The 14,172-nt window shown below is 40.5% G+C and overlaps 1 protein-coding gene across 2 annotated transcripts in view; it reads left to right on the top strand.

Moving 5' to 3' along the window:
- The window catches only part of LOC148353155 (anosmin-1), a 121,141-nt gene that overhangs the window by 82,972 nt on the left and 23,997 nt on the right, over positions 1-14,172 (top strand). For both annotated transcript variants that reach the window (XM_088353102.1, XM_088353103.1), the window contains exons 7-8: positions 5,118-5,323; positions 11,669-11,813. In XM_088353102.1, the coding sequence (XP_088209228.1) occupies positions 5,118-5,323; positions 11,669-11,813 (351 nt within the window). The remainder of the gene's footprint in view (positions 1-5,117; positions 5,324-11,668; positions 11,814-14,172) is intronic.

Genomic DNA, 14,172 nt, shown 5'->3' with positions numbered 1-14,172 from the left:
AGCATTAACCAATCAGGAAGCACATTCCAGCGCGCCACATGATTACCCCAGGTGGCTCCACTTGGGTAATCATGACAGTTTACTGTGCATATGACAATAAACACTTTGAATTAAAAATGAATTGAATTAAAAAATAGACTCATCACAGAAACCTCAAGATCAGTCTGAAACAAGATACTGGGAAAATATAAAGCCGGGGTAGCTCACCAAAGTCGTCCTGCAGCCATCTCATTCAATAATACTACGCAACCATGGTCCTCTTACATCCATGAGTGTAGTAAATCCAACCGTGTAAAATATTTGCGTCCGCTAAAACACGCAATAATGCCGACAAATAAAAGAAAAAAATCAGACGAGAAGCATCTCTGTATCAATGGACGTTGCTTGGTGCTAGCTGTCTGTTTAGCCCCACAATTCCTGTTAACAAATCCAGAATACAGAAGTAGAAAATGTTTTCTCCAGGCCGTAGAGCAACCCAACTTGTGATTCACATCTTTTTTGGCCAATTGCATGCTTTGTTTTGCCCAGCTTTAGCCTATGCGAGCCTGTAAATGCTAAAAAGGACCCGCCTCCTTTATCTCCGAATAACTTTAGCTAATAGAGACCGATTCAAATGATGAATGACTCATCGGTTAGGAAATGAAACGCAGACTACTTCTCCTGCGGGAGAAAATCTAGTCTGCGGCTGCTTGCCTTAGTTGCGAGACCTTGCGACTCGATATTGATCCATATTATAAGGTGCATGCTATTGAAAAAAAAAGGCTTTTAAGTGCACCTTATAGTGTGGAAAATATGGTAATTTGTTGCTGTTGATGTCAATGAGACATTTGCAATCATTTTCCTAAAGAGTGAGTATAATTTATCCTCTATAGTGGGCTGCAGGCTGCTGAAAAATGATCTGTAGGCTTTGGACACTCATGTAAAAATATAGAACAACAAATGCAATGTGGATCTGATGTGGTCATAAAGGTGTCGCTAATGTTTCAACCAATGAGGTGCAGAAATTCCTAGTGAAACGGAATACTCTCCATGTTCTTTTGAGTGCAACCAAATTCAATTACATCAAGGGGTTTCCCCATCCCGCTTCTTCACAGTCATGCACAAATGTAATATGTCTAAATTAGACGGGATATTTCAGCTCCCCAACAAATTTAAGTGTAGTCTTGGCTCCCGAAGAAAGTGACGTAAGGTTTTTTTTTCTTGTGGATGTAGATCTTTGCCACAGATTAGCGTCATCAAGCAAGTTTGTTTGACATGTTGGCAAGGGCAGCGCACTGAATAGTTTTGGATAGATACTTTATAAAGATTAGCTTGACATTTTGAATTACAGTCTGCTTTCTCTACATAAAACGACCTGCAGTGTGACATTCGAAGTACTGCTGAAAATGGAATGCTTTTAGTTTCTTTGAATTTTGATCATAATTACCCACAAAAGTGAACACGTACAAGGTCAATGAAATATCATATTATGGGGCGAAATGGCTTGGGTTTATAACGTGGAGTATTTTGTTTCAGGGTATGATTTCCAACCTAAAATCAATCATATCTTCTTTTTTAACAACAAAACTTTCAATATATGAAGCCCCTCCCCCGATGTTTTCCCAAAATCTCCATGTAAATTGAAATCAATTCTTTTCTAAAATATGAAAACAAATTTAAAACAAATTCTCAAAACCTGACTGCCTGTAAAATATGGTGTTGATATTCAATAGTGCTCTGGCCTCGTAGGTCAACCCTTCTGTCTGCAAGACATTGTGTTGAAATCTAATGCTTTTCCAGCCTGGAATAGAGGAATAACTGCTGAGTCAGCAAAACCAAAGGTGCTGGGTTAGTGAATTTTAGGGGGTTTCACCTCTGATTGCTTGTGAAAGATTTTGATCCTTGCTAAACTTGTTCTGGCCTGAGAGAGCTGAATGTCTTTCTAGGAAAGCTTTCGAGTCAATCAAACCAAAATTGCCAAGTCTGTTTTTAGTGGCCGTTTTCACAGCTGAATGCCTGGAAAAATGGTGTGTTGGTATTCAATGGCGTCCTGGCCTCAAAGTGTGGAAGGTCTTTCTTGGAAACAATATTAAGTCAACAAAGCTAAAAGTGATGAGTCAGCAATTTTGTTTTTCACATCTAGGGTAACCTGTGAAAGATGGTGGTCATATTTAACAGACAAACAGGCAAACAAACAAACAAACAAAAAACAAAAACAAAGAGTATACTGTGTAAAAATATATATGTATATATTTATATATGTATGTATACCTCCATCCCCAAAACACTATCACTACCCTCGCTTTGCTCGCGGGTTATAATAAAATTATTGAACTAAGAAAAAAAGATAAATCGCTCAGGCCTTATAAAAACCTTTTTAATCTGCAATTTTGAACATTCCTTGGGAGGTTACAACATTAATTGTATATTTTGGGGTTGTAGCATTGGTTAATACATTGTTATCCCTTACAGAGACTCTGTTCCAAATACAACGACATACGTGTCCAATTGTACATGCGCTTGTACGTGTGTTGACCTGCACTGTCAATCCTTCATCACGCTTTCTTTCTCTCGAGGGTTACGGACGGTTCTCTGACAGTGCACGATATCAGGACGGGGGCAAAAAAAGGATTCGGCTCGGGGGGATAGAAAGCGATCCCCAATCAGGCCAATCAGCGGCAGGACATTGATAGATTGATGCGAGCTGTCATGGCTCTGATGAGTTCCCGGACGCTCGGTCACAGCGTGGCTATTTACATAGCCTGCCCCGTATCATCTGATTGCAATTTTGCCCTTGCTATACTTTTTGTTAGACCAATTTGCAAAAAGGGAAGGCTTATTTGTCTTGCACCGCCAACCTCAGCTGGTATGCAGAGCCCGTATGTGTGCCTGCGCGCGTATATGTGTGATTGGTGTGGTTTAAATGTGTTTCAGGTGGGTCAAGGGAGAGAAAAAAGTGAGAGTTGTTTTCTCATTATCCCTTTCTCTGGTGTTTAGCTTGTTTCCCTGCTTTTCTCTCTTCAGTCCTAACTCTGACCTCAGATGCAAGAGGCACCACGCCAGCAGTCTCGTCAGGGTTCTTGAAGTAGCTTGAAATCCTTGAAAATACCTACATTTTACTGTTGTGTTTTCAAGGATTGAAAAGTGCCATGTTTCTCAGCAAGTCTGGTTAAAAGTGATGTTGACAATGCTCTCTGGTGGCTTTGCTTTGTTATTTTATTTATTCTATCCTTGGGATTAACGGCAGCTGGCATTAATCTTTATGGTAATGTCCTATGAAGCGTCATTGCCGCCTATGGGTTTCGTCCATTTAGACAGGTGCATGCTACACCTAAACAGGGCACTATGAAATGTGTACTAGTGCAACGTTTACGAATCAATTATAGACATTTATTATGGGCCATACAAAAAAATTAAGGTTGGGTTTCCCAGTGGTGAATTGTAAAGAAAACCACTTCCTGTACTTGAAAATGTTAGCTACATTTTACTGTCATTGTTACCCAGCACTTTTACCTTTAGAGATTTGTCCCAAAAACAAATACTGTATATTCGCGATTTACTCTAGACCTAAAAATCAATGTTCTGATAAAACATTTTTTGTGAACACTGTTCTCTAGTGTTTGCTTTCACATACTTCTGAGCCTATCACAGAGCAGGTGCATTTAAACTGAGTAAACTGGTAATGCACGATGTTTGTCATTGTTAGTCATTTAGGTCGACACTGGATCACAGAAAAGTCATCAGGGAAATTCTGGAGTTAGTTGGCTGAGCTGAGAAAACAGGGGTCAATTGTTTTCAGTGTTTTCATTGTAAATTCAATATAGAATGTTGAAATAGTTTGCTTCCACATTACGATTGTGTCTCACATGTTGATTCTTAGAAATAACCTTCAGTTTGTATTTTGCTTTAAGTCTGAAGCCTAAAATGTGGAAATAGGGCCAAAAGACTTTGGGGGTGGGGGTTGGATAGAGCAATACTTTCACTAAGCATTGTAAGGCGCACTTTACAATTTTTGCCAATATGGGGTTTTTAGGTGCGCTTTATTGTCCATCAAATATGTTACTTTTATTCCAAAACTCGCAAATGGCCCTGCCACTGATTACAGCAGCAGGAGCTCATCGACTCGGTTCGCACATGCTGCTCCACAGACGCCGATGCCAAAACTGGCCTCCATGTGCGTGTTAACCTCTGACCAGCGGTGCTGTCGTAGCTGTGATATGACACCTGTCATAACATCTCTTGCCGCGTTGTCAGCGGAGAGCTAATTACTTTACATAGTGTCATACCAGACACCCCTCTGCTCCCCAGCCAATGCGGTGAAAGGCGTCCTGGCTGCTAACGCGCTCCACCTTAAATGAGACTCGCCCGAAAGGACCTCAGCGTCTTAAATGTCTGCAGATGTGTTAGATTTGTCACCCCCGAGCAACTTTGGGCGCATTACTGAATAAAAGTAGTTCCTGTTACTCGTTACCTCATTCAAAAAGTAATTCTGTTACACTCGGATTCAAAAACATTCAAAATGATTCTTCGTACCCCGGCTGCCACCTCTTGTAGTTGCTACCAGTCCCTTAAAACAAGGACAGGCTCAGAGACAGTTTCCTTCCCAAGGCCATCACCACCCTAAGCAAATAGGCACAACTGTGTATATTTTGGGACATTCAGGGAAATTTTCTTTATTTATTTTCTTACTGCTAAGTGTTATTCCACTGCGTTTCTATTCTTTTTAAAATTATTACACTATTGTTATCACTTAGGCCAGTCTATAAGTAATACTTTGTAAATATTTTGCCTATTTATTCTGACAGTCTTTGATCTTATTTTTCTCTTTACTACATGTAACCCTGGAGTGCCATGTCTGACCTTGTTCCATAACGTTGATATTAAGGACAAAAAAGACATTTCAATTCAATTGGATGTTCCTCCTCCCTTGCTGAGTTCTGTGCATTTTTTTTTCTTTTCCAGGCATGGTGTATTGGAAAAATTACTTTTACAGATAAAAAAGACCAAAATTCAGAACTTGTTTAGAGTCAATTTGGTGCTTTCGTTTGCCAATTAAAAAAAATTAAAGAACATGTTTCTTTGTAACGCGTTACCCCAACACTGCCCCTGACTCAGCGTCAATTTCTTTTCTCCCTCAGACCCGTCCGCCCCGCCACGCCCGAGCAGCCTGCGAGTCACCAATGTGACGCAGGGAGATGAAGGCCTGGTGACGGTTCGTCTGAACTGGAGCTTGCCAGAGGAGCCTGACATTCCCATACATCACTACAAAGTGTTCTGGAGCTGGACCGTGCCCACCAAGTCGACGGTTCCGTCCAAGAAGAGGAGGAGAAAGACCACCAACGGGGTAAACGCACCCTCCCTGCATTTGCCCCCCTTTTCGTTTTCCGCTTTCCAACATTTACTCACTCAAGGTCCCCTCCTCGGGATTCTCCAATGTTGCGTGCGAAGCCATCAATCAGAAAAAGATCAGTTTGTTGCTTTTCCTTACTCAGACAGAAGAACCCTTCTGCCTTGTTTTTGCTTTGAAGGATAACCCGTTTAATTGTGGTTCATGCACTATTTCCACTACGATACATTATTGGGTCGTTATTTACTGTACTTCAGACGCAGACGCTACCAGTATAATAAAAATTACTCAGGGATTTAATTTATGTCTACTGTCAGCACATCCTTCACGTTGCTCATGGTGCCTGTTCTTGTAGTTGCATCTCTTATAACCATTTTACATACACTAGCAATGGGTACAAGTCATTATTAGGTAACTTTGATTTAATGGTGTAATTACGACTGGTGTATCTACTAGGGTGTGAAATGATGGTGACGGTAAGTAGCAGGAGATGAACATGGCTATTTAGTCTCAATGCAGCCTCAATATATGTGGGTATCAGTATCATTGCAAATACTAAATAATAAAATAATCTGTACTTGTCCATATGATTTGTTGTAGTGTGGTGCAATGCTTTCAGCAAGATATCAGTGACATTAGTACCAAAATGCAAATTTTGTACTTCAAGTTATAAATGGACCTGAAGCTATAGCTATTGTTGCGCTGAATGATTAGTCCATTAGAATGTTAAACCCCTGACCAGTTTAATTTTTGTTTACCTCCTGCAGCTTATTCAAATATGTTTAATCTTCTAAAATGACCAGTAAACCTTCGTAGACTAATTGCTTCAATATTTAGAGTCGTTTTAAACCGTCAAACCAGTCATCCATTGACTACTGTAGTCATCGAGTCCAGAGGTCTTCAACCTTTTTCAATCTGAGGGCAACTTTTAGTTACTAGTCGGTGCAAAGGGCACCCAGTTTCTAAAATAACAACTTATCATTTTATCACTATGTTGTTACTATGTTAAAACCGGGTTGTTTATGGTAAGTCCAGGGCACGTCAGCTCTCCTTGGGGGGCACTCTGGTGCCTGCAGGCACCACCACGTTGGAGACCCCTGAACTACTCCATTCAATTTTTAACCCCTAAAGTTGACAAATCAAATATTTTATTAAAATGTCGACTCTTCAGTTGTGTCACAGGCCAGGAACGGACACAGGAGCCAATGGCGCTCGTTTTCTCAGTTTTTATTGAAAAAGAGGGAGAGTAGGGCTTGCTTCCACGATTTGATGCCTGACGGACAAAAGGAGTGAGCGGTGCGGAAGTGGCACTTCCGTGTCTGGCGAGGAGGATCGGAGACAGGCGGGAATAGCAAGTCGTTGGCCGGGACTCTAGATCAAAGGCGATGTCGAGTTCGTAAGCAAGGTCGGTAGCAGGAGGCAGGCAGGTAACGGGGCAAAACAGGTCATGTAACAGGCAGGCAGAACGGGGTGTAATCAGGTCCGGAAACAGGTCAGCAACAAAGATCCGGCAGACAAAAGCAGGGCATAAACGGAGTCGGACAAAAAGGCTAACTGAGCTGAAGGCAACAGTTCGCATAACGATCTGACGGCTTCCTCTTGGAAGCCGGGGGTTTAAAAAGAGAATGACAGCCAATCAGCGGTCCGGGCTTTTTGACGGCAATTAAGCCGCCGCAGCTGCCCTCAATCGGCAATCATGACAAGATGACGTGTGAAGTAGCCCAATTAAACTTTCAACGCCCCATTTGACTAGTCCATTTATGCCTTATGTCTATTGGTTCATTCAACAAATTAAGTTTACAAGTAGAGATTTCTATGGAAACCCTATTAGAGTGAAAAGGAAATCACTAACTGAGAACATCCTATCCTTCATGAAAAAAAGCATACTGCAACTCAAGTGGCACTTTGTTTAGTGTTGTACTATGAAAGTAATTCTGCTGACTTTCTGTTTTTCTAATGATGACCCTTCTTAAGGCTTCTACTCGCAAGAATAATGGATTAAATAAAAGAAAAAGTAAAAAAACAAACAAAAACGTCTGAACACATACCATGCTGAGCTACTATGAGGTTTGGCACAGTCTCTGACGTAATTTTCCTCCTCCTTGTGTTCAAATCAACATCCGGGTCCGAGACGAGACGCGTAAGAACAAGCACTGGAGTGAGCAGTTTGAGGTTTCTATTAAAATAAAAGAAATAGAATTATTAAAATTCAAAAGGCTTGGTTTTATAGTTCAGAACAAGGTTGTGATGCTTTCACAAGTTAGCTTTCGAAATCTCTAACAATCATTTATACACCAAATAGGTATATTACAGAAGTCAGTGGAAATTTCTAAAGGCACCAGTTTCACACCATTCTTTGTCCCAACTGAATCCAGCCGGCAGGTTGGATAAGACTCAAGGCCTCCCTCCCACCTCCCACGAGTAAATCACACCACTTAGAACAGTGAGATGGTATAACGGCTGTATAATTTGATATATATTGCGGCGTCAAGTGAAAAACTTATAATACATTCAAATATATGTATATATAAATATATAAATATATTTATAAATGAGGTGCATTAATTACCACATGATTAACTTGATTAGAATATGAATATAATTATTTAAAAAAAAAGAGAAAGGATATAACTGTAAAACTCACGCAATTATGACTAACGGTGACGCATTTTGATATTCTTTGATCTTACATGGGGCGGCGCAGTGGTTAGTGCGTGTGCGGCACAGTTCTGAGGTCATGAGATTGAACTTCCTGTGTGGAGTTTGCATGTTCTCCCCGTGCTTGCGTGGGTTTTCTCCGGGCACTCCGGTTTCTCCCACATTCCAAAAACATGCATGTCAGGTAAATTGGCTGGTCCAAATTGACCCTAAGTATGAATGAGCGAGCGAATTGTCTGTCCCTGTGTGTCCTGCGACTGTCTGGCAACCAGTTCAGGGTGGCCCCTGCCCACTGCCCAAAGATAGCTGGGATGGGCTCCAGCACCCCCGCGACCCTACTGAGGATAAGCGGTGCAGATAATGGATGGATGGATGGATGATCTTACATGATAAAAGGCATGATGGCAAATTTTTGTGTTCCTACTGACATCGAGATTTAAAGCAATTTCCAAATCGCTACGCAAAGAATTTTTTGTGTATTATTCCGATAAATAATTGTCTCACAATTCAAAAAGCAGTATTGTAAGGATACTTCCACTTAATATTTCTCGTTTATTGGTTTTACACCTGCAAGAGCTTATACAAATACTGGAATGTTTCCTATATAATTTTGTGGGGTAGGATGGTGACTTTCAGCCTATAGTGGGTTCAAGCTGCCTAAGGCTTGAAACTCTTGCCGTAAATTGAGAACCTCTTGTACATTGAAAAAGCTCGCTTGGTCGCCTCCTTCAAAATTAAAGACATTCTTCACTCATGGTACAGTAAATTCTTCCACCTTTTGTCTCCTCCACCGTAGAGGCTTTCTATGTAATTTTACCAGGCCTCATACAATAATGTAAGGCATGATATTGGACTGTATATCAATTCAACCGAGTGAATGGATAACTATAAATCCACAGTTACTATACAAGCAGTATTAGTAATTTTCTGTCACATTTACACAGCCTGTGAGACATAGAGTAGATTTCTGGCAACGGCTACTTTGCTTCATTTTTCTGGAATTCTTGGTTGCGGCCTACAAATGGACTGTGACAAACCACTTAAGGAATAGAATGTTAGCACAACTCCTCACACAGTAATTTGACTTGTCAAAGGCTGTATTATTTTTGTTTGCATGGTGCCACAATCTGATGCAGTTCAGAGGTCCTGGGTTCAATTCCAGCTACCAGCCCCCCTGTGTGGAATTTAAATGTTCTTTTTGGGCCTGAGTGGGTTTACTCCCAAGTATCAAAACATGCATGGGAGGTAGACTGGTAAGTCAAGATGGTAAATGGTTGTCTCTCTCTGTGTGCCCTGTGTTTGGCTGGCAACCAGTCCAGGGTGTTTCTTGCCCACTGCCTAAAGTCAGCTGGGATGGGCTTGATCATCCGTGCTTAGCTAGCGAGGATAAGCCGCTAAAAAATTAATTAATCAAGACAAGAGACATGTATTTGTACAGCTCTTGATCACAAACAGTTTCAAAGGACAGCACTAGCCTCAAATACAACATCCCCTGATCTGAAACCTTCATTCTCGGAATGGTGTCACAATCAAAAATTAAATCATTACGTTAGGGATCAATGTGTCTTTTCTTTGGCTTTTTGATATTTTTGTGATATCAGTAGCATACTACTGACAGTAAAGCGGATTTTCCGAGAAATAAATAAGAACAGGAAATGTTTGAATTATGAACCAATATGGATTCTGCATTACACACCTATCAGAACAACACGGAGAGCTGCATACTGCCCATGAAATTCTGTAGTTTCCGGACTATATGCGGTGGATGAATAACCCACACCTTAAAGTACCTTGGGTGGCCATTGGGTGCGCGTGGGGTGCCTGTTACTACACTTTACGGTTTACTACTGCCGTATCTGTGTAATTATTGATCAATCAAAAAACATCGCTGATCAAAATCTCAAAAGATTGGAATCAAACACGGATCATGGTATTGAGAGTGCTGAATCATAACCACTAGACCACTAGCGATATGGATAATATACAAAAAGGCAATACATTTGATCTCATTATAATACTATTTTAACTCACGGTACTAGAGACGAATGTCAGAGAATGGAGAAAACAGAAAGTCACCCTGAAATATATAAATAAACACACCATCTGATACATCATTAGATACACCAAAGAGCTGTTTCCCTAGCCGTGCTTTCTGTGTTTACATCATTCAGAACGTCTTTCTGTTGTCTCCATTCTCTAACATTTATCTGTGGCACCGCTAGTAAAAGTAGTGTGTTGATGGAAAAAAAAAATCGAATGCATTTTCATATGTGATCTATATCCCCCGTAGTCTAATGTTTAGGTTTTCGACTGATCATTGCACTAATACACTGTTTCTAGACTGGTGGGCCGGGATTCAAAAGTGGGTCGCAAACCCGTTTTTAGTGGGTTACGAGTCTTTTGGCCTTGCAAAAATATAGCAGGTCAATTACACAGTAGATGAAGATAATACCCTGCTTCTTCCCGTTGAGTCAATTGGCGCTGTCCAAATTGTTTTTGAGAGTGACCACGTTTCGTTTCATTGAGATTTTGTTTGTTTTATTTATTTTTCTGCCCGGAATAATGGGTCCCAAGAAAGTTTGTGATAAGGGAAAGCAAAAGTGGAAAATGGTGACAACAACAATCGGGTTGAATAATAAATTGATTGCGAAACACGAAAATATTGTACAAGCGTCTGCCATTAAAGCAATGGTACAGTAAATGGATTTAAATTTTGATATCTCTAGCTTTTTTTAGCAGTACATTAATTTTTATCATTTGCACAATAAAGTAATTATTGTTGTTTTGGTAGATTTTGTGTACAAACCTTTTTTATTATGTGGCTATTTTAAAGCAGTTGTAAGGGGCTTGGTTATATGCGATGTAGGCTTATATGCGAGTTTAGAGGGTACTTAAACTCGTTATGTTTTCTTTGAGAAAAAGGTATATATATATATATTCTACTGTCTCTGCTTTTAACTGCACAATCCTTTCATTCAAATAAAATGAGATGTGTTTTTCTTTCTCGATTTGAGTGGAATGGTCGGTCCTCAATTCATACCAGTTGAGAATCACTGGAATTTTATGCCGTAAAACCTTCATGTGCCTTATAGTCAATTGCGCCTTTAAAAAATATATGATAAAATACTTTTTTTTGGTCTGCCGGCCATATAATCCGGTGTGCCTTACAGTATGTAAAATACAGTAATTTCATTAGGGGTTCAAGAAGAAAGGCTGTCAGTCTAGACAGCAAGCTCTCACCTGTGGAGAGTCTTCTCCTGAATTAGTTTTTCAAAATAAAGAGCAGATGCGGCACCGAGAGCCGAGACACCAGACACTTATTGACACATGTACTACTGGTTTCCACTTTGGCACCTAGGAGCCTTTGAAAGAACCCTGCTGGCCAAAGAATGTCAAAACACGAAAGCAGTCAATAACAAAAGTTCATTAAGGCTCACTGCTGCCGGTGGAATGCAAAAAAGGCCAAGAAATCCCTGGGAGGCTGTGACAACACACAGACTCCGAAGGCTGTCTTCTCACTGCGAGGAGGCCTTCCTCTGCTCCACATGTGTTCCTCATAAGAAAGAGCTTTTCCTGCAGGCCTGGTTTTGGCACAGGCTTAGCCACAACTTCGAATGGTGACAACCGTTTGAGAAAGAGCTCAAGCGACACCACTCAAATGCCAACCCCTGTCTGTCGTTACAGGCTCAGAACTGGGTGGACCTGGAGGCTCTGCAAGGCAACAGCAGCTACACTGTGGAGCTGCAGGCTGTGACCTATTGGGGACAGGTGCGTTTGAAGAGCGCCAAGGCTTTGCTGCACTTCAGCACCACCCAGAATTCAGATTCAGGTAAACCCTGTAGCAAATCGATAAAATTTACTTGTTTTTTCAGCTGCAAGACTGTTTGGCCAGGAATTTGATTGCACATATTGTCATGTTTTGCTTGTCAAAGAAAGTATGTGCATATATAATAATCTGCGGATCAAATACTTGAGTAACCATTACTTAAGCATGAATATTTACCTTTGGTATCAGTTAAACAGATGTTTAATCATGTCTTTTAAAATTGGCAATATTTAAATGCAAAGTTAAAGGGACAATGCGTATAGTTTGATCACTACATTTCAAATGAGTGCTAAAAAGTACAAGAAAGAATACAAAGACTCCAAGTGACCAAACGTCACCATTTTACTTTTAATCATGTGTTTGCCCAGCCCTTTTGAGGATTTTGGGTACCTGTAGCAGCAAGATGGCGGACAATTGTGTCAGCTTTCGTTAGGTGAGGCACATGTTAGGTAAAATCTCATCTCATTAGCTGTACCGCTTATCCTCAGTAGGGTCGTGGGGGTGCTGGAGCCCATCCCGGCAATCATCGGGCAGTGGGCAGGGGACACCCTGAACTGGTTGCCAGCCAATCGCAGGGCACACAGGGACAGACAACTCGCTCGCTCATTCCCACCTAGGGACAATTTGGACCGGCCAATCCACCTGAAATGCATGTCTTTGGAATGTGGGAGGAAACCGGAGTGCCCGGAGGAAACCCACGCAAGCACGGGGAGAACATACAAACTCCGCACAGTAAGTCCGGTAGCTGGATTTGAACCCACACAGGAGGTTCCCAAGACCTTAGAACTGTGCCGCACACGCGCTAACCACTGCACCGCTGTGCTGCCCTGTTAGGTAAAATAAATGCTAATTTATCTCCCTATAAGTATTTAAAAAAATGAATGTTTAAGTGATAGTTCATGTATTTCTTTCTTAAAATTGTAAAGCAATTTTGTTTTCTTCAATTACGTTTTTTTACCACTGCGAGGCATAAAATAATGCACACTGTCTCTTTTACTTAATGATAAAAAAGCGAAGTAAGCTAATGCTAATGTTAGCGTCGCAGTAGTGACAAGTGATGCTCAAAACGCGAGAGAGCTGTCAATCGTTATACATTGATCCACATGTCTTTAGCTGAGTCAACAATTTTAACTACAATAGCATTAAGGGCGCTAGCATTGGTAATGATATTATTAGACACTAGCATTTGGTAGGCATAAAACCCTATGCTTATTGATAAAAAAAAAAAAGATTAATTTTGATAAAATATTTTATCCGCTAGACCTTACTAATGGTTGCAAAAATAATGCTATTCAGCCAAATCATAATGTTAAAAGCAAGTTATCTACACAACATATATATATATATATATATATATATATATATATATATATATATATGCAGCACAGTTCTGAGGTCATGGGTTCAAATCCAGCTACAACCTTCCTGTGCGGAGTTTGCATGTTCTCCCCGTGCTTGCGTGGGTTTCCTCCGGGTGCTCCGGTTTCCTCCCACATTCCAAAAACATGTATGTCAGGTTAATTGGCCAGTCAAAATTGTCCCTAGGTGTGAACGAGCGAGCGAATTGTCTGTCCCTGTGTGCCCTGCGACTGGCTGGCAACCAGTTCAGGGTGTCCCCTGCTCACTGCCCGAAGATGGCTGGGATGGGCTCCAGCACCCGCGCGACCCTACAGAGGATAAGCGGTGCAGATAATGGATAGATGGATGGATATTTTTGATATATTTGCCTTTAGTAGACTGTTTAAACTGAGGTGTGGCCTAGTTAGTGACATCAGGAGATCTGACTCCAGCTCCTAGTGTTTCTTCACACAGTGACTGGTGTCTATTTGATTCCTCTAACTAGTGTTTTCAATTTTGTTTTTTTCATTCTTTTTCACGTCAAAATAGTGAAAAGCTCATTTAAATGAATATTCACATTTTGCCTCAAAATTTCAAGCTAAACAAGATGGTAAAACTCAATGCTTTTTCCATGATATAATAGTGTAGGTCTGCATAGATGTAGTAATAAGATGACAAGATTGCTGTAAATAAACCGGAACTAAATTGGTAGTAGACGCCATATTTTTCAATCCCGATAGGATATATCAATCATAAAAAGTGTGAGAAAGAAGACAATAGAGAAGCACAATAGAGAACATTTGGTTAAAATAAAACTAGACTAGACAACTGATCTGCTGATTTTGCACTTTAAGAATACATATGAGACAGATATCATATACAATATACATAGTATTTAATAATACAGTAAAGTAAAAGTAAACAACAAAGACCATATTAAGCTTTAACAACTCAATATCAACTTTAAAGCAAACTGAATTAACTTAGTATGTGAGAAGTAAGTCGTGCTCTGTGTTATATCACT

This window comes from Urocampus carinirostris, chromosome 14 (assembly GCF_059441175.1).
Source record: "Urocampus carinirostris isolate Australia breed hairy pipefish chromosome 14, RoL_Ucar_1.0, whole genome shotgun sequence".
Classification (NCBI taxonomy): domain Eukaryota; kingdom Metazoa; phylum Chordata; class Actinopteri; order Syngnathiformes; family Syngnathidae; genus Urocampus; species Urocampus carinirostris.
The sequence above is the reverse complement of the archived record's forward strand: the minus strand, read 5'-3'. Positions and strand labels throughout refer to the sequence as shown.